At 40.9% G+C, this 19492-nt stretch overlaps 1 protein-coding gene across 3 annotated transcripts in view; it reads left to right on the top strand.

The window, feature by feature from the left end:
- The window catches only part of HOOK3 (hook microtubule tethering protein 3), a 101138-nt gene that overhangs the window by 66958 nt on the left and 14688 nt on the right, over window positions 1–19492 (top strand). For all 3 annotated transcript variants that reach the window (XM_054186560.1, XM_054186561.1, XM_054186562.1), the window contains exons 15-19: window positions 7807–7947; window positions 10094–10181; window positions 15700–15734; window positions 16520–16602; window positions 18582–18682. In XM_054186560.1, the coding sequence (XP_054042535.1) occupies window positions 7807–7947; window positions 10094–10181; window positions 15700–15734; window positions 16520–16602; window positions 18582–18682 (448 nt within the window). The remainder of the gene's footprint in view (window positions 1–7806; window positions 7948–10093; window positions 10182–15699; window positions 15735–16519; window positions 16603–18581; window positions 18683–19492) is intronic.

Raw genomic sequence — 19492 nt, 5'->3', positions numbered from 1 at the left:
TGGTGGGAGTCTGCTATAGACCACCCATCCAAGATGAAGAGGCAGATGGAATAGTCTATAAACAGCTGGGAGAAGTTTCATGATCACTAGCTTTTGTACTCATGAGGGACTCATGGGGAACTCAACTTACCAGATGTCTGCTGGAAATACAACTCTGACGCAGTTGGTGAGTGAACCAACTAGGAGAGGTGACCTGCCGGACCTGTTGTTTGCAACAGAGAAGGAATGTTGGGTTATGTGATGGTTGGAGGCCACCTTGGGCACAGCTATCATAAAATGATAGAGTTTTCAATTCTCAGAGAAATAAGGAGGTGGGTTAGCGAAATTGCTACCTTGGACTTTCAGAGGGCAGACTTTGGCCTGTTTAGGGGCCTGTTTGATAGAGTCCCTTGGGAGGCAGTCCTGAAGGGCAAAGTAGTCCTCAAAGGCTGGACGTTCTTCAAGAAGAAAATCTTAAAGGCTCAGGAGCAGGCTGTCTGTGTGTGCGGAAAGATGAGCTTCCCTGCCTGCTCATCTGCTCACCACTGCTCATCTGCTCACCTGCTACACCACTTACACACAAGTCTATGGGGCAAGATGACATCTACCCAAGGGTACTGAGGGAGCTGGTAGCCCCTCAGTACTGAGGAGCCCCTTTCCATCATTTATCATAGAGTCATAGAGTGGTTCAGATTGGAAGGAAGGTACCTTAAAGATCATCTTGTTGCAACTCCACTGACAGGAACACCTTCCACTAGACCAGGTTGCTCAAAGCCCCATCCAACTTGTCTTTGGACACTTCAGGGATGGGGCATCCATGGCTTATCTGGGCAACCTGTTCCAGTCCCGCACTACCCTCACAGTAAAGAATTTCTTCCTAATATCTAATCTAAATCTCCCCTCTTTCAGTTTAAAACTGTTACCGCTCATCCTATTGCTACAATCCCTCATAAAGAGTCACTGTGCATGTTGTTGACGAAGATGTTAAACAGCGCCTGTCCCAGTACCAACCCCTGCGGAATGCCACTCGTCACTAGTTTCCACTTGGACATCAAACCATTGACCACAGCTCTTTGAGTGCAACCATCCAGCCAATTCCTTATCCAGTCAGGATGGGTTTATGAAAAGCAAGTCCTGCTTGACTAACCTGATTTTCTTCTGTGAGAAGATGACCTGCTTAGTGAATTAGGGAAAGGCTGTGGATGTCATCTACCTGAATTTTAGTAAAGCCTTTGACACCATTTCCAATAGCATTCTCCTGGAGAAACTGGCTGGTCAGAGCTTGGACGGGCATATTCTTCTCTGTGTAAAAAAAAAAGCTTGCCTGGATGGCTGGGCCCGGAGAAATGTGCTGAATGGAGTTAGATCCAGTTGGTGGCTGGTCACAAGTGGCGTTCCCCGGCGCCAGTTCTGTTTAATATCTTTATGAATGATCTGGACAAGGGGATCGAGTGCACCCTCAGGAAGTTTGCAGATGACACCAAGTTGGGTGGCAGCGTTGATCTGCTTGAGGGTAGAAAGGATCTACAGAGAGATCTGGACAGGCTGGATCAATGGGCTGAGGCCAGTTGTATGAGGTACAACAAGGCCAAGTGCCGGATCCTGCACTTGGGTGCAGCACAACAACCCTGTGCGATGCTACAGGCTTTGGGAAGTGTGGCTGGCAAGCTGTCTGGTGGAAAAGGACTTGGCGTGTTTGTCAATAACTGACTGAATATGAGGCACCAGTGTGCCCAGGTGGCCAAGAATCACGGAATGCTAGGGGTTGGAAGAGATCTTTGGAGATCATCTAGTCCAACGCCCTGCCAGAGCAGGGTTACCTAGAGCAGGTTGCACAGGAATGCATCCAGGCGGGTTTTGAATGTCTCCAGAGATGGAGACTCCACCACCTCTCTGGGCAGCCTGTTCCAGTGCTCTGCCACCCTCAAAGTAAAGAAGTTCCTCCTCATGTTTAGGTGGAACTTCCTATGCTCAAGTTTGTGCCCATTACCTCTTGTCCTGTCACTGGGCACCACTGAAAAGAGCCTGGCCCCATCCTCCTGACACCCACCCTTTAAGTATTTGTAAGTGTTGATAAGATCCCCCCTCAGCCATCCCTTTTCCAGACTGAAGAGACCCAAATCCCTCAGCCTTTCTTCATAAGAGAGGTGTTCCAGTCCCCTAATCATCTTGGTAGCTCTCTGCTGTACCCTCTCCAGCAGTTCCATGTCCTTCTTGAACCGGGGAGCCCAGAACTGGACACGGTACTCCAGGTGCGGCCTCACCAGGGCAGAGTAGAGGGGGAGGATGACCTCCCTCGACCTGCTGGCCACACTCTTCTTGATGCACCCCAGGATGCCATTGGCCTTCTTGGCCACAAGAAAGAGCGAGCCAGAGGCGCCTTGCCCCTTTGATCCTTCAGCTTTTATACTGAGTGTGATGCATATGGGATGGAATACCCTGTTGGTCAGCTTTGGGTCGCCTGTCCCGTCTGCTCCTCCCTGCAAGTGGGACGTCTCTATGCTTCTCTGCTTCCGACCCTCTAATGGGGCAAGCAGCGAAGTTAGCTGACCTTGGTTGTTATAGCAATAAGTCTAAGCAAGAGCCTCTGTGCATACCGTTCCTTGGTATAATCAGGTTTTATCACTCTGAGAGGGAACAGTTTCTGAACAAGATGCTGTTAATTTCAGACTTCAGTCAGTTAGAAGAGGCCCAGCTAAAAAGTAAAATTACAAATCAGAAAATTGGTTCTGTTTTACCTCAAACCAGGACATTCCGTCCCTTATTCCATACCATTTGCGTCATGCTCAGATTACTGTCACTTCTTTTCCATCAAATATATACATATACAGATATATAGATACATAGATCTCTCACTTATGATTTTATCTTTATACACCAAAGTTCATTAAGTTCATTTAGGTAATAATTGCAGGTTTTCATCTATCATAGCAGGCTCTCAGGGTAGAAAAGATGATATAAAGTTCATTGTGGCCCATGTCCACAGGTAGTATGTCCATCCTGAAGAGTTTGCTGGACACCACTTGATGAAGCAGGCTCAGGTCTCATCACCACTATGTTATCCTGAAAAACACTTATAGAACGCTGTTAGTATTATATAACAATTAACATCATACAGCTTGGAGTTGAGTATTTTCACCAAGGGTTAAATTTCCTTGAGGTACACACTGAATTTCTCCATTCTCCATCATCACCCACCAAGTACATCCAGGTCCTTGAGGAAAACGCGTCCCACAAATGGGTTTGCCTTTGCCTGAAGTAGGAGAAACCCAAACAGCTTTCCCCAGCATATTCCTTTCATGCACCACAGGGACCTTATTCCCTTCTATATTATGTAAAAGGTCTGATTGAGCAGGACCAACTCGATTGATGGATCCCCTGGTGTTACCTAACCAGGTAGCTTGTGCTAAATGCTTGTCCCAGTTTTTAAAGGTTCCACCCCCCATTGATTTCAGGGTGGTTTTTAATAGTCCATTGTATCACTCAATTTTCCCAGAAGCTGGTGCGTGATAGGGGATGTGATATACCTACTCAATACCATGTTCTTTTGCCCAAGCACTTATAAGATTATTTTTGAAATGAGTCACATTGTCTGATTCAATTCCTTCTGGAGTACCATGTCGCCACAAGACTTACCTTTCAAGGACCAGGATGGTATTCCAGGCAGTAGCATGTGGTACAGCATAGGTTTCCAACCACCCGGTGCTTGCTTCTACCATTGTAAGCACAAAACGCTTACCCTGACGTGTTTGAGGGAGTGTGATATAGTCAGTTTGCGAAGTCTCCCCATACTTATATTTCAGCCATCATCCCCCATACCACGAAGGTTTTAACCTTTTAGCTTGTTTGATTTTGGTGCATGTTTCACAATCATGGATAACCTGTGCAATAGCATCCATGGTTAAATCCACCCCTCGGTCACGAGCGCATTTGTATGTTGCATCTCTTCCTTGATGACCTGACGTGTCATGGGCCCACCAAGCTAAAAATAGTTCACCTTTATATTCCCAGTCCAAATCTGTCTGGAAAATTTTACCAGCCTTATCCACTTGCTGATTGTTTTGATGTTCCTCAGTGGCTCGACTTGTGGGTACGTGGGCCTCTACGTGACATACCTTTACGAGTAGTTTCCCTACCCGCTCAGCAGTGTCTTGCTACAATTCAGCAGCCCAGATGGGTTTACCTCTGCGCTGCCAGTTGCTCTGCTTCCACTGCTTTAACTATCCCCACAGAGCATTTGCCACCATCCATGAGTCAGTGTAGAGATAGAGTATTGGCCACTTTTCTCATTCGGCAATGTCTAAGGCCAGCTGGATAGCTTTTACCTCTGCAAATTGACTCGATTCACCTTCTCCTTCAGTTGCTTCTGCAACTCGTCGTGTAGGACTCCATACAGCATCTTTCCACTTTCTGTAATAGCAAAATAGCACATTTAAACCACCGCATACAGACAGAAAGAACAAGCAAGCAATACAACACATAAGGCAAGCTAAGCATTGTCGTATCAATTAACTTTAAAGCAGTGCCTACAAAGAGACAATACAATAATCTGTTTAACAACGACATGATGTGATCTGTCTGTATCAATCTCTGAGTAAACTGGAATTCAAACTAGTCAGACCATCTGTCAGAACTCTGGTAGTGCCACAGTTGGGCCCCACGTTGGGCGCCAATAAATCTGTCGTGGTTTTGGCTGGATTGGCCAATCAGAACGACAGATGGCCCTCCCCCCGCTCTCTCCTCAGAGAGAAGAGGAAGAGTTAAGGAGATTTAGGAGTTTAGAAAAAGAACTAAACTACTTTAATGAAAATAATAATAAATAAGAAAATAGTAAATAATAATAGAATAATAAAAATTAAAGAAAAAAAGTATGCAATATATACAAAACTGTATCCAGCTCCCAGGATGACGATCGCATCACCAGCAGACACAGGGAAAGTCCCAGACTGGAGTGAGCGGTGGACAGGAGCTGAATTCCGGAACTAAAGTCAGGAATGCTCGGATCGGTATCAAAGGCAGATGAACAGACAGGGTCCTTCTCAGACGTTGGCCATTGAAGAAAAAAAACAAGCCAGAGCCACCTTGCCCCACTGATCCCTCATTTTATACTGAACATGATGCATGTGGGATGGAATACCCTGTTGGTCAGCTTTGGGTCGCCTGTCCCGTCTGCTCCTCCCTGCAAGTGGGACGTCTCTACGCTTCTCTGCTTCCGACCCTCTAATGGGGCAAGCAGCGAAGTTAGCTGACCTTGGTTGTTATAGCAATAAGTCTAAACAAGAGCCTCTGTGCATACCATTCCTTGGTATAATCAGGTTTTATCACTCTGAGAGGGAACAGTTTCTGAACAAGATGCTGTTAATTTCAGGCTTTAGTCAGTTAGAAGAGGCCCAGCTAAAAAGTAAAATTACAAATCAGAAAATTGGTTCTGTTTTACCTCAAACCAGGACAGGCACATTGCTGGCTCACGGTCATCCTGTTGTCCACCAGGACTCCCAGGTCTCTTTCCACAGAGCTGCTCTCCAGCAGGTCAGCCCCCAACCTGTACTGGTGCAGGGGGTTATTCCTCCCCAGGTGCAGCACCCTACACTTGCCCTTGTTGAATTTCATAAGGTTCCTCTCTGCCCAACTCTCCAGCCTGTCCAGGTCTCTCTGGATGGTGGCACAGCCTTCTGCTGTGTCAGCCACCCCTCCCAGCTTTGCGTCATCAGCGAACTTGCTGAAGGTGTACTCTATCCCCTCATCCAGGTCATTGATGAATATATTGAAGAGGACTGGACCCAGTACTGACCCCTGGGGAGCACCAGTCGTCACTGACCTCCAAGTAGACTCTGTGCCCCTAATCACTACCCCTCTGTGAAATCTTCGATTTTATACCCTCTGATACCCTTCTGAGCTCTGTCTTTCAACCAGTTTTCAATCCACTCTGTCCATTCATCTCATCCACACTTCCTGAGCTTCCTTATGAGGGTGCTGTGGGAGACAGTGTCAAAAGCCTTGCTGAAGTCAAGGTAGACAACATCCATAAGAAGGCCAATATTATCCTGGCTTGTGTGGCCAGCAGGACTAGGGAAGTGATCGGTCCCCTGTATTTGGCACTGGTAAGGCTGCACCTCAAATACTGTGTTCAGTTTTCGGTCCCTCACTACAAGAAAGACCTTGAGGAGCTGGAGCGTGTCTAAAGAACAGCAACAAAGCTGGTGAAGGGTCTAGAGCACAAGTCTTATGAGGAGCAGCTGAGGAAACTGGGGTTGTTTAGTCTGGAGAAAAGGAGGCTGAGGGGAAACCTTATTGCTCTCTACAACTACCTGAAAGGAGATTGTAGCAAGGTGGGTGTTGATCTTTTTTCCCAAGTAGCAAGTGATAGGATGAGAAGAAATGGCCTCAAGTTGCATCAGGGGAGGTTTAGATTGGATATCAAGAAAAATTTCTTCACCAAAATTGTTATCAAGCACTGGAGCAGGCTGCCCAGGGAAATGGTTGAGTTGTCATCTGTCACCATTTGTCACAAAATCAGATTTAGACAGGTGATAAAGAAACTTTATTCTAACCAAAAATTGTTTAGCAGAGAATCAACTGGAAATCAGTTATTATCAAAATCATTTAGTGCTCCAGCAACCTTAGTAAAACAAAGATTCAGAATGTACAAGGACTTAATGCTCATGACCAACTCAAGAATTCTTAAGCTTTAGAAATGGTCATAGAATCATAGAATGTGTTGGGTTGGAAGTGACCTTTAAAGGTCATCTAGTCCAACCCTCATGCAGTCAGCAGGGACATCTTTAACTAGATCAGATTGCTCAGAGTGTTATCAAGCCTGGCCTTGAATGTCTCCAGGGATGGGGCCTCCACCCCCTCTCTGGGCAACCTGTTCCAGTGTCTCACCACCCTCATTGTAAAGAACTTCTTCTTAATGTCTAACCTAAACCCACCCTGCTCTAGTTTAAAACCATGATGATACAAAACTGTGCACAGTCACTCACCTATAAGATGAGGTCTCTCAACCCGTACAGGAGATGAACCACAGGTGGCATCCCAGCCCATGAGGAGAGTCCCCGTGTGCAGACCCGCTGCTTCCAAGGAGAGCAACTCAAATTTTGCCTTCCAGTGGGCTCCATTTTTACCCTAAGTGAATCTGATCTGTGGTCATATATGGTCGTGGCCACCTCTTAGTGGCTGAGAGCCACAACTTCCTCACCTTGTGACTGAAAAGTGAACGAAATGCATATGTGTGGACCACCACCCTGTGGGCGTGACAAAAGTTGTGGTGCAAAGTTTTCACAGGCTTTTGTAGGGTCTTTGTCAGGGTGGGTCATCTAGAGGTATTTAAGAGATGTGTAGACATGGCACGTAGGGACATGGTTTAGTGGTGGACTTGGTAGTGTTAGGTTAATGGTTGGACTCAATGATCTTAAGGGTCTTTGCCAACCTAAATGATCCTACAGTTCTCTGAAAACAGACCAATAGGATAGAAGTGACTTGCCCACGTTCATGCAGTAGTTCCGTCACAGCTGAAAATACAAGCTCCCTTAAGACTTGTCACCAAGCTTTACGTTCTCCACATTCTACCTATAAATCTGTCCAGTTGTACTCTGAGATTTCATAGGGGCACTCAGGCAGCTTCCTTGTGTTGTGCTTTCTACAATTACAACTCCCTTAATCAGGTTTGTATGTGGGGGTTTGAGGGTATGATTGTTGTTTTAGCTGTCTCCCTTAAATAGGTGAAGATGATCTTTACATTATATTTACACCTCCTGTGGCAAACTCTTTTCTTTTTTATAGAGATTGGCATACTTTTTTCTACAAAATTATATTTTATGTTTTTAGGGAGAAACTCATTCGCCTTCAGCATGAGAACAAGATGTTAAAGTTGAACCAAGAAGGTTCTGACAATGAAAAGATTGCCTTGTTGCAGAGCCTTCTTGATGATGCAAACTTACGGAAGAATGAATTGGAGACAGAAAACAGGTAAGAAGTTTTGTCCTCTGTTTCAATTGGCTTTTCTAACAATGCCGTATGCTTTTGATTGTACTGTGTTCAATACTGGCCTCCCCACTACAAGAAAGACATGAACTTACTGGAGTCAGTCCAGTGAAATGCCACAAGGTTGTGATTACAGGACTGCAGCATCTTTCATATAAGGAGAATCTGAGGGATAGAGACTATGTAGCTTGGAAAAGAGAAGGCCTAGTGACACCCAGTAACAGGTCAAGAGGCAGTGGGCAGAAATTAAAACACATTAAATTCGTTAAATTTAATCTCAGTGTAAGAACATGCGTCTTTTTACTGTGAGCGTTGTTGAACACTGGGATAGGTTGCCCAGAGGGGTTGTCTCCATCCTTGAAGATATTTAAAACCCAACAGGACATGTTCCTGGGCAGTCTGCTCCAGCTGACCCTTCTAGATTAAGCCAATCAGCATACAGACGTCCATGGGACCATACAGTGTGCATCTGAGCATCCTAAGGCAGCTGGGTGATATTGTTGCGACGCTGCTCTCTGTCTAAGCTTTGAATCTGCTCTCTAGCTAGTCTTCCCCAGTCCTTCCTTTGATTGGGGAAGGTTTCTGAAGCCTGGGAAAAGGTAAATACTGCACTCACCTTCAAGAAGGACAAGAAAGAGAGTCCAGAGAACTACAGAGGCTGGTTGGCCACAGCTCATTTTCTATGAATTTCAAAAATCAAGTCCATCTGGGATCTGTTTCCTGCCACATGAGGGACAAGAAAGTTATTGGGAAAGGCCAACGTGAATTTATTCAGGCCAACTCATACCTAACTAATCCAATTGTCTTGACAATTAGATGACTACCTATGTGAAGAAGGGTGAAACAGTGGCTGGTACTTACCTTACCGTTAGGAGAGCCTTTGGCACAGTCTCCCATAGTAACCTTATGTTCAGAATTATTAGATATACACTGAGTAAGTAGACAGTAAAGTGAGTGGAAAATTGATTAGACAGCTGGGCATAAAGCATTATCATCAGTGCTACAAAACCCAACTGGCAACAAGTTCCTCAGGCATCAATAGCAGGACTGATGCTGTTCATCACCTTTATTAACAACTTGACTGATGGGAGGGACTATATTCTCGGCAAGTTTGAGGGCGGTACCACATTGGGAGGAATGACTGATATGCTGAAATGGAGAGCTGTTTTTCAGAGGAGCTCAGCAGTCCAGAGAAATGAGCTGATGGGAGCCCTGTCCCTGGCTGAGAGGAACCTGGCAATGCTGTCTGGGAGCAGTGGGCTTGGGAGCAGCTCTGCTGCAAAAGTCCTGGGGTTCCAGTGGACAGCAAAGGAGGATATGTCAGCTGAGGACCTTGTGACCTGGGCTGTCCTCACCAGGGTGCAGGCAGTCAGTCTGGGGAAACCAGACAGACGTGTATGTACAGGACTACAGCAGAATACTGCTAAGGTGAGGGATGTTAGAGCATGTGATATGTGGGATAAGACTGAGAACTGGGTTTGCTCAGGCCAAAGAAAAGGTGGCATAGAGGAGATAATACTGAGATCTACATCTACCTGATGGGAAGGTGTCAAGAAGACAGGGCAGACTCTTCTCAGCAATTGACACTGGAAGGACAAGAGGCAATAGACACAATATGGAGTATGGGTCTGAGTTCTAGAAGAGAGGCCCAAAGAGAATGTCAGACCTCCATCCTTAAAGGTGTCCAAAGCTGGACTGGATGTGGTTCCCAGCAATCTGCTCTAAGTGCACCTGCTTTAAGGATGAGGTTGGGTTTAGACAACCCTTTAGACATCCCTTCCAAGCTACAGGTTTATAGGAATCTGTGACTGCATAAAAGCGGTAAGCTAGCAGCTCTCACACAGTAAAACTGACTGTTAGAAACTCTTGTTTCATGTATATAGAAATGATTTCTTAATACACGCATTTATATTGTCTTGCAAGAGTATCAGAATGTTCTGGATGACTACAGACTATAATCTGTGGAACTGCTGTACGCTCTAGCTACTGTTGTAAATTTTCTGTGAATGAAATACAGTATTGCATCTCTTGTGTAGGTGACCTGAAAACACTAGACACTAAAAATCTCTAGCTGCTTCCTCTTGCAGTTTTTTGGGTTTTTCTGAAAAACAAATTACTGTCTCTTTCCTAGATTGGTAAATCAGAGACTTTTAGAAGTGCAGTCCCAGGTTGAAGAACTACAAAAATCTTTGCAGGATCAAGGTTCAAAAGCTGAAGATGTAAGTAGAAATGTACATCAAACTTACATTCAAGTATTTACCATTTTTGAAACTTTTTCCTTTTTGTAAAAAAATATATATAAAAGAAATATGCAAATCAAGATTTCTGATAGGTTTCCATATTTACCCCTATGGTCTTATCACTAAACTATACTTCTCTAAATAGCATGTAAGACATAGAAGATATTTGTCTGGAAAGGAAAACCATCTTAAGTAGAGAAGGTGTCAAAAGTGTTGTATTTGATTAATTGTGTCTCTTCTGATAGTAAACTTATTATTGAAATTATTTAATTAGAATAGAGAGTTTTGCAGGGAATTAAGGAAATGTTAATTCTCCATGTCTTAATAAATTTTCTGAAGTTATTTTTCGTTTAGTTTTCGTAATGAAAGTTAAGGCCTTTCCTGCCAGTGGAAGCTCTGTAATTGTTGTATCTCATAATGCAAGAAGCCAGGCAGCCAAAACTAAAAAAAGGTCAAATAGTTAGGCCCTCAACATAATTCAGTGTCTTCTCTTTCTGTATTTGGAGATAACTTTAATTTTCATGTAAGAATACAAATTGTGGCAGAGTTAGTGTGGAAAACAACTTTCAGTCTTCCACTCAAAAATTGTGTTTGCCATCTCCTGTATTTGAGAGAAGAAGCTCTAGAACTTTCTTGAAAGCAGTGATTTGCTGTACTGTACATGCAGTGTATGCTCACAATCTCAGTGTATTGTGTTGCTAATTGGCAAAAAGTTGTAATGTGTTGCTTTCTATATTTGTGGTGTTAACTAATTTATATAAAACAGTAAAAGTTTTTACAAGCTGCTTATTTTCATGTAAGAGTGTCTTTAATTTAGCTTATCCCGTTGATTTTCAGAATATGAAAGTAAAATACCTAGTCAAGTTCAAAAAATATTATTTTCCTAAGTAACTTAGAATGCACTTTAAAATAGGTCCATACTATTATGTGATTCTGAGATATTATTTGTTGTCTTTGTTATGGGCCAAAATCAGATTTTTCTGGGTGAACAAGAACATGAAAAACAAATATTCTCAGATACTGAGTATTGTAAATGATACCTGTTTAATTGAATTTAGCTTTATTTACTGCAACTTTAATTGTGTCCCTCTTTGAGGCTGTGGTTTGGACAGTAGTTTAGGACGTGTCTGCAGCAAACTTACAGGACTGGTTGCAGCCTACGTAGGCATCATCTGAGATGATTCTGTTAAACAGCAAAACACCACCATCACACCACCACAGTACAGCCCTTGTCAAATCAGAGCTGGCAAGTCCATGATGCAGTTGCTGCATTCCTGACTTCTCTGTAGGTCTGACTAATAGGCACTAATCCTGTGACCTGTTTTGCTGAGTTCAGTGTGTAGGACTTCATTTACTCTTAAAGAAGCAAAAGAGAGAGTAAAAAAAAAAAGAGAGAAGCAAAAGAAAAAAAACCGAGAGAAGTATGGAGGCTCCAAGAACTTCTGAAGATGAAGATCTCATCCAGTCTCCCACACAAAGCACAGCAAACCTCGAAGTTAAACCCAGCTGCCCAAGTAGATGGAAGTTGTGCTGGGGCCACCTGAGTTACCCTTAAGATATCATTTCAAAAAGCATGAGAAAAAGGATAAGGAGAGACATGGCATACAGTTCACTGATGCATCATTTTCATCATGTTTCCTGTTTTTTCACTACTATTCTGCAACAATGCGCTGAAATCCATGTTTTTATATACTGATACTGTTAATGTGCTCAACCCAGAAAACTGAAGATCCCATTTGGATTTAGTCCAGAAATGTACGATGAGAGCTTGGGGTGGTTTTTTTAGTTTTGTTTATTTTCAAAGTTGAAGTCATTTTAGCTTGCCCCAAAAGTAGTAAAAGCACTATCCTAAGCCAGGCAAGTATCATTGCAATAATACATGCTGCTTGATGAGGTCCACATGGGGAAGCAGCTTTGATTTTGTATTGAAGTGCAGTGGAAGGCAGATGTTAGGAAAATATCAGTGCCGTTAGGCCTGTAATGGGCACTGACACATCCTTTTGGGATGCATGATTAGTCCATCCTGGCTGCTGACTTGCTAGCCAAGGAAAGGCCTCCTTGCCCCAGTCTTGCAGACTACAGAATCAATTCAGACATGCCTGGTGTGGTCAGACTAGCAGGTTTGATATATTGTCCTCAGAATGCAGTGGTCATGCGTAGAGCTGCTCAGCAGGTACCCTGCACAGCTTCAACTATGTCATTTGCATGCCTTATTATCACTGTCTTTTGTCATCCTTGTCCTCCTTTTCTCTGCCCTAATCCCTTCCTATATGAGCAACCTGCCTTTAGTTATTCCTATACCACTGGACCTAGCCTTGCTAAATCCATACCACATCTGGTGTTTCTCATATTGTTAAATATGCAGTCTTGGCCTTATATGCTGTTACTGATACCATTACTAAGTAATGCTGACTTGGAACCTCCCTAAAGGTCCCCAAAACTCTCTTACCTGTTCAGTTACCTGGGAAGTTAAGCCACTTTGCTCCCTTTGTGAAAACACTGGAACAGGTTGCCCAGAAAGGTGGTAGGTGCGCCATCCCTGGAAACATCCAAGGTCAGGTTGGACAGGGCTCTGAGCAACCTGATCTAATTGAAGATGCTCTTGCTCATTGCAGGGGGCTTGGGCTAGGTGACCTTTAAAGCTCCCTTCCAACCCAAATTATTCTATGATAGCGTCTGTGAAATCTAACCATCCCTTATAGTGCTGTTTATAACTTTTGTCATCTTCTCACAGCGTTACTGGTCTCATCAAGCAGTTTTCTCAAGTCATGTGCCAGTTTCCCTCACCCTGCTAAGTTAGCTTAACCTCAAGCCAGAGCCTAGCCATCTGCCTATGGCCTTAATGTGCAGAACAAAACCAAACTTTGTCCTCAAAAAGGAGACAGACCTGTTCCTTTGGCTTATTTAAGCATGAAAGAAATTTCCATCAAAAAGACTTTATTTCTGTAGGGTTTTTGATGTAAAGGAAAGATAGCACTTAAATACTGGGGAGGATTTTCTAAAACCACACCATAGTAAGTAATCTTTTCCGGTGTTTTTTAAGTAGAACTTGTTAGCAGTGGGAGGAAAAAGCAAAATGCGAGTGTGCATTTTCTGCTTTTTATAGTTTTGTTATAGCAATGTTTTTCTATAACAAACAGATAAAGCATTTGAATTAAGTTAAATGTAAAACTAGCTCAAAATTAGATAAAGCTTTTTTTTTGATTGGGATTTTTGTAAGAGACTGGCCTTCCTATGACAGAACAATCCTAGTAATTACTTATTAGGAGCAGAAGATTTGGATACATGGCTTTGAAGCTGACTGAGATTTCAAAAAAAAGTAATGTTTGCCCTTTTTAAGAGTAATTTATATGAGTTTATCTGCCTTACTACAAGTATATACAGGATCTTTGGGTGGCTAAAATCACACATTTTACATTTTATTCTTTTTCCTAATCTGATGTTTTGGTTAAATTACTCTGGGTAAACTCAGTCATCCTGCTTCTTTTAATTGCGTGTCCTGTTTATTGTTGTTAGATTGTGCTTGTGAGAACATATGATCTGTCTAGATGGGAGAGGGTTTACTCCCACAACAATGCTGGTACTATGCAAATGATATGTAAGAAAATATACCAGTGGAATCAATGTTGACAAGTAGTTGTGTCTGTTCCAAGCTAAACCCAAGTGCAATACAAGGATTGCAAAAGAAAAGATGAGTTCAATGTTTATTTTCTTACCTTGGGAAAATGGGGACTGTTGGCAACGTTTCTCTTTCTTGTCCAAACCAACAAACAGCCTCCTAAATGATCAGACGTAAGTGATGGTGCCAGTTCAGATGCTTTGTGCCCAACAAAGATGCATACAGACATTTATTGTTACAGAAAAGATGGTGTTGCAGCAGTTGTTTGGAGCAGTGGAAAAGGAAAAAGCCAAATGGTCAAAACCTGTGGATCTGTAGCTACTACAGATTTCTGACTCTGAATTCAGTAGAGTCATGCTGGCTTGTTTTTACCTGTTCGTCCCCTTTCTTATAGTGTGATAAGGAAATCCAACTTTGAAATAATAAGGAAGCATGACCCAGTAAAGTGTTCAAAGAAAATACTTTGAAGTACTTACACTGTAACAAAGCTAAAAGCTTTTTTGGGTGCACATGGCAATTGACTCTCTTGGCCAGGTGTCTAAACCTTTATTGAAATACCATTGGAGAAAAAGCAATGAAGTAATTTTGTTGATTATTTTATCTTATATTTTGATGGTGTTCTGGGCCATCAGTCATATGCGATACCTTCAATGTGATTGGTACTGGATAAATACAGACCAAAAAGGCAGTTTCTGATTTAAATATTCTACAGTTGTCTTGTATTCAATCAGGGTGGCGATAACACCGTTCAGAATCACTCCACAAAAACACATGCATCTCTTAATCTTGTTTATAGCCCAATAGACTGCATATTTTTTCCTGTTTTGTTACTTGTGTAATTTTTGTTTTAAAATGACTTTGCAAAATAGCGGGTGCTCTCCTTTTAAATCTTGGTTTAAACACAATGATTTACAAATGTGCTTCTGTACTATTTTTATATTTTTGGTTTTAGTGGTACGTTTTAGAAAATGTTACAGGATGAAACTGCTGATGAGAACAAAGGAGAAAAATGCACATACGTGAAAAAATGCATAGCTTTAACTTTTTCTGTTCATGACTTTCTAAATAGTTTCTTCTGTTGGCTGCTGTTTTGCTTTATACTAATGTCATCTCTGTTTCTTGGCATGGGCTTCTGCTCAAGGCTATTGTGAGTATGGCTTTCTATTTACTTAACACTACTTTCAGTTTGTAGACATTTATTGGGTTGGTTTTTTTTAAAGATACTCACGGTGTATGAAGTGAGTTTAAAATTAAAGTAAAATCTTCTTTGAAACTTTTATTCAAAGAGCTTATTTAAATGTGATTTAACCAGAAAGTGGAACACTGTAAGTTGTATGATAATTTTTATGTGTCTGTAATAAATACAGATGAGAAACAGAAAAAGGGTAAAATTTCTGCTATACCCCGGTCAGAAACACTATACTCCTTCTAGTTTCTATGGGGACAGGAACTTAGTTTGACTAATTTGCTACATGTCTTCATGCAAATTGCATTGCAATATTGGTAGGACAGCTCTTCTAGCAAATTTTGCTGCACTTTCCATTTCAGGTTAACTTATTAAGTCTAATTATAAAAGTACTGAAGAAATTAAAACAACTGCCATACAATTTTGTTGCTTATGGATCTTGCTTTTATTGATCTAGTTCCTGGGAAAATATTTTTAAAGTTATAAAGCGCTCTAATTTCAGGAAAGCCTCACAGCTGTGGAGAGAAGGATTGCTACCACAGAGGATTGCTTTACAGTTGTGATCTAAAACTGAGTGAAGTAAAAAGTTGGATTTTGGTTAGAATGCCAAAATTATATGATTTTAAATAATTTTGAAATTATGTTAAAGCTCCACAATATATTAAAATAAAACATTTAACTTTCTGTTTTAGTCAATTCTTCTGAAAAAGAAACTTGAAGAACATCTGTAAGTATTATTTTTTGCCTATTTTGTTTGCCATTTGAAATTATGTGTTTTCCCTATGGTAAGGAAGGCAGACAGTCATTAATCACGCATCTGGGAAATATACAACTAAGAGAAATTAGATAACCCAGGAAAGTTTGGGAATATGCTGTCCAGATACTATTTTCATCTCATAGAAAACCTTTGTGAAAGCAGTAAGAGTAATGAAGGAACCATCATTCTGTAGTGGTAGAAAACTTTCTTTAACATTGTGCAAATCTTTACTCAGGAGGAGTAAGTAATTTTGGTCTGAGGAAAGCATGTTAATGTAAACAAAATTAATATGTTTACTTTTTAGTATACATTATGGTATAAAAGGTAACATTTTAGGATGTGTTACCATTTTGTTCTGCTATTTCTGCACCTCTTTTACTTCCCTAAAATGCAAAGAGCTGTTTTGCTTTTTGCTTCTGTTGCCTTTGGGCTTAGCCATTCTGTCTCAATATAATCTCTACTTCAAGTATTCATTTTAGGCATGCATTGTACAATTAACTATAAGTTCTAAATTAAGTTTATAATTACTGAGAATGAAACTGTTTGTTGTTACAGTTGTCCATACACCGTAATGTTTTTCATCTTATTTAACAAATATTTCCACAGTGACATTGTTATTTGTCCTCATGCCCCACAGCAAAAAACAATCATGCCCTCAGAAATATATCACTGTGAATGTTTTGTATCGCTTCATGTTCATTTAAGCACAGTAATAATCTTGGGAAAACAATATGTTCTTTTATGGTTTGTAACAGTGAGAAGCTCCATGAGGCTAACAATGAGCTACAGAAGAAACGAGCTATTATTGAGGATTTGGAACCAAGATGCAATAACAGTTGTGAGTTACCTTTGCAGTCCATTTCTTTTCTTTGTAAAGTATTTCACATGGAAGGTCTTAAATTATGATACCTATAGGCAGTGCAAGATAAAAAAAAAGTACATTTTAATTGGCAGTGATAGGTATGTTAATTTCTCTGGAAGCTGTGGTGACCAAAAAGATGCTTCTAACACTTGAAATGCAGGGGATCACATTTTAGAGACCATGTAGTGAGAAATCAAGATGGCTGTAGAAATACCAAGTCACTGTCATACCTGTCGTTGAACCTCAGTTGTTCAGAACTGTCGTGTCTCCTAAGACCCTAATTTAGGAGATCCTTGCTGCCATCACCAGGTTCTTTTTACTCCCAATATATATTCCTTTGGTGTGTTTCCAAAACTGTGTTGTAATCTGAGAAAATTTTCGGACACTTGTCGAAGAAAATGTAGGATGTGTGTCATATTGCTTAAATGGTATCGAGAACCCAGCATCATGTGGTTTATGGCATATCAATGCTACTTTTTCCTGAGAAGTATTGAAGGAAGTAGATTGTTTTTTTCCAAACCTATGTATTATAGAACAAAGCAAAAGACTGCAACCAATGGCAGCTTTTCTGGTTTGTGCCGAAGCAATTTTATTCATAAAGAGATCAAGGAAGATAAAAATTTCAGTTCAGTATTTATTACATACATTATGTATCCAAAAAGATTTTTCATTTGCGTTGAGCTAAACTGCAGAATATGTTATAAATTCCATGTCTTAGGAAATGTTAGAACACTTGGAAATGAGTTCCAGGAACTTCATGAGTAGCTAATAAAAACATAACCCTGTCATACCTGACAAGCCCCAGTGTGAGTGTAATAGCAGTCTTCTGATTCGCTAGCTTTTAAACATTAGGACATATTGAGGCTTCTGTAGTTAGTTTACTGAAACTACAAGTTGCTTTTTAAAAACCTAGGTCTGAACGTTTGTCTCAGTAAAATAAAAATAGTTGTACCTTCTTCCTTTCCTTACATGCTCAGGAAATGTGTGTGAATTATTTTTTCAGATTCTTTTAACTATCCTGGGTATGGCCAAAATGCTTGGGCATTGTACGAGAATCATGGCACATTTTGAAAAATGGATTCTTGCAACCTTGGAGATGGTTGGTTATTGGTCCTCTTACTCATCAATGAAAATCTTACTTGGTCCTGTTTAACAGCTTAGTGTTTTCCGAGTGCTTAGAGAGAAAACTTTTGAAAAACATGAAAGAACATTTCAAAATAAGGCTGCAAAACAGATGGACTGAGGGTTGCCAATTATCTGACATCTGAGAACTAGATGTCAATAGTTTATACTATTTGTTCCAGGAAGATGCAATTGATTTTTTTTTCCTGAGATCTGAGAAGATGTGTAGAACATGTATAAGCAATAGCGTTTTGATATATTCCTATATCAACATAGGAAAAGGCTGTGCAATGAAATTGTCCGACTGGTCTGCCTTGCTGCTTAAGAAAATGCAGGGAAAAAATTAAATTGAGTATATTCATGTCACAAGTTCAAGAAATTGTGTCCAGTGTTACAGTTTAGCTGATTTAAGCAAGAGTTGTGCCTATTAAGAATTATTCCTCTTACCTAAAATTGTAAAACTCATATTTATCTGAGTTACAATACCAAGATTATATGGAATCGGTAAGTCATTAGTAAACTCATTTTCTAAGTGTGTTCAGTAATGGTATTGATTTGTGATTCCACTTCTCTTTATTTTTTTATAAGTTTTTAAAAAGCAAAGTTTGTGTACAAAACAGCCATCTTATGAGATTATATAGGAACACACATTTTTAGTGTGTTTCTGAGCTGTTCAGTAGTTAAAACTATGGTATCTGCTACATCAGGTTCCTTATGTTAGCTTTTCTTAACTGAAATAAATTTAGGTGTGCCGTGAATGTCTGTTGAAAAACATGAAAATAAACATAATATAATTATGTTATTTTCCAATGCGTGCATCTCCTGACATGAAGCACTCAAAATTGAAGAATTACAAGAAGCTTTACGGAAAAAGGAGGAGGAAATGAAGCAAATGGAAGAGCGATATAAGAAGTATTTGGAAAAGGCCAAAAGTGTAAGTATATGTACTCCATATTAACGATCCCTCTCTGAGAGTGCACCACATGTCAAGTCTGCAGAAGGTACCTGTAGACACACTAGCAAGTAAAATAGAAGGTAGACGCAGTGAGTTCTTTGTAGCATTAATTATTTAGTTACAATAGCTTTCTGTGATCTTCTTATCAACTTTCAGTTTTGGTTTTTGGTGTTGCAAAGACAAGTGCATTCATTATTGCCTTCCACTGTAGAAACTGTATCCAAGTCTAATGTGTATTTTATTAGAAACATAGTACACTTTTATGAATCTCCCTTCATGAGTACCATTCAGTAAAAATGACTTACTAAAATTTAAAGCATCTGTTTTATTTCAGCATCTGGACATGATTCTACCTATCTGGAAATGGGTAGAAAGACAAAAGGTGTGAAGTCTCTTTCTATGTGTCCAGAGATTGTTAAAAGTTTTAAGCTAATTTCTATTAAAGGCTTAGGGATCTAGATATTTTGCTGGATTTGTTCTTGGTTTAGCTCTGTGTTTGCTAGCACTCATGCTACCCATGGTGGATGCCACGTACAAACATAACCAGCTGTCCTGTCATCTTATTAGTAGCATAATGATCATGCATGTGCCACAGAATACTTCTTGGCTTAACAGAGCTATCTAGAAATTACAGCACCTGGTACCCCAGGCCAGTGAATCATGGCATCTTGCCATAAGGACCAAAGCGGTCCTTCCTCAAGGGACTCCCAGGGGAGTGTAGCTGGGGGTAGAACCACATATGTGAGTCTGGGATATGGAACCTCTTAGGTGTCGCTTTTTCCTATCAGT

The sequence above is a fragment of the Rissa tridactyla genome, chromosome Z (assembly GCF_028500815.1).
Source record: "Rissa tridactyla isolate bRisTri1 chromosome Z, bRisTri1.patW.cur.20221130, whole genome shotgun sequence".
NCBI lineage: Eukaryota > Metazoa > Chordata > Aves > Charadriiformes > Laridae > Rissa > Rissa tridactyla.
This window is presented reverse-complemented; position numbering and strand designations above follow the sequence as displayed.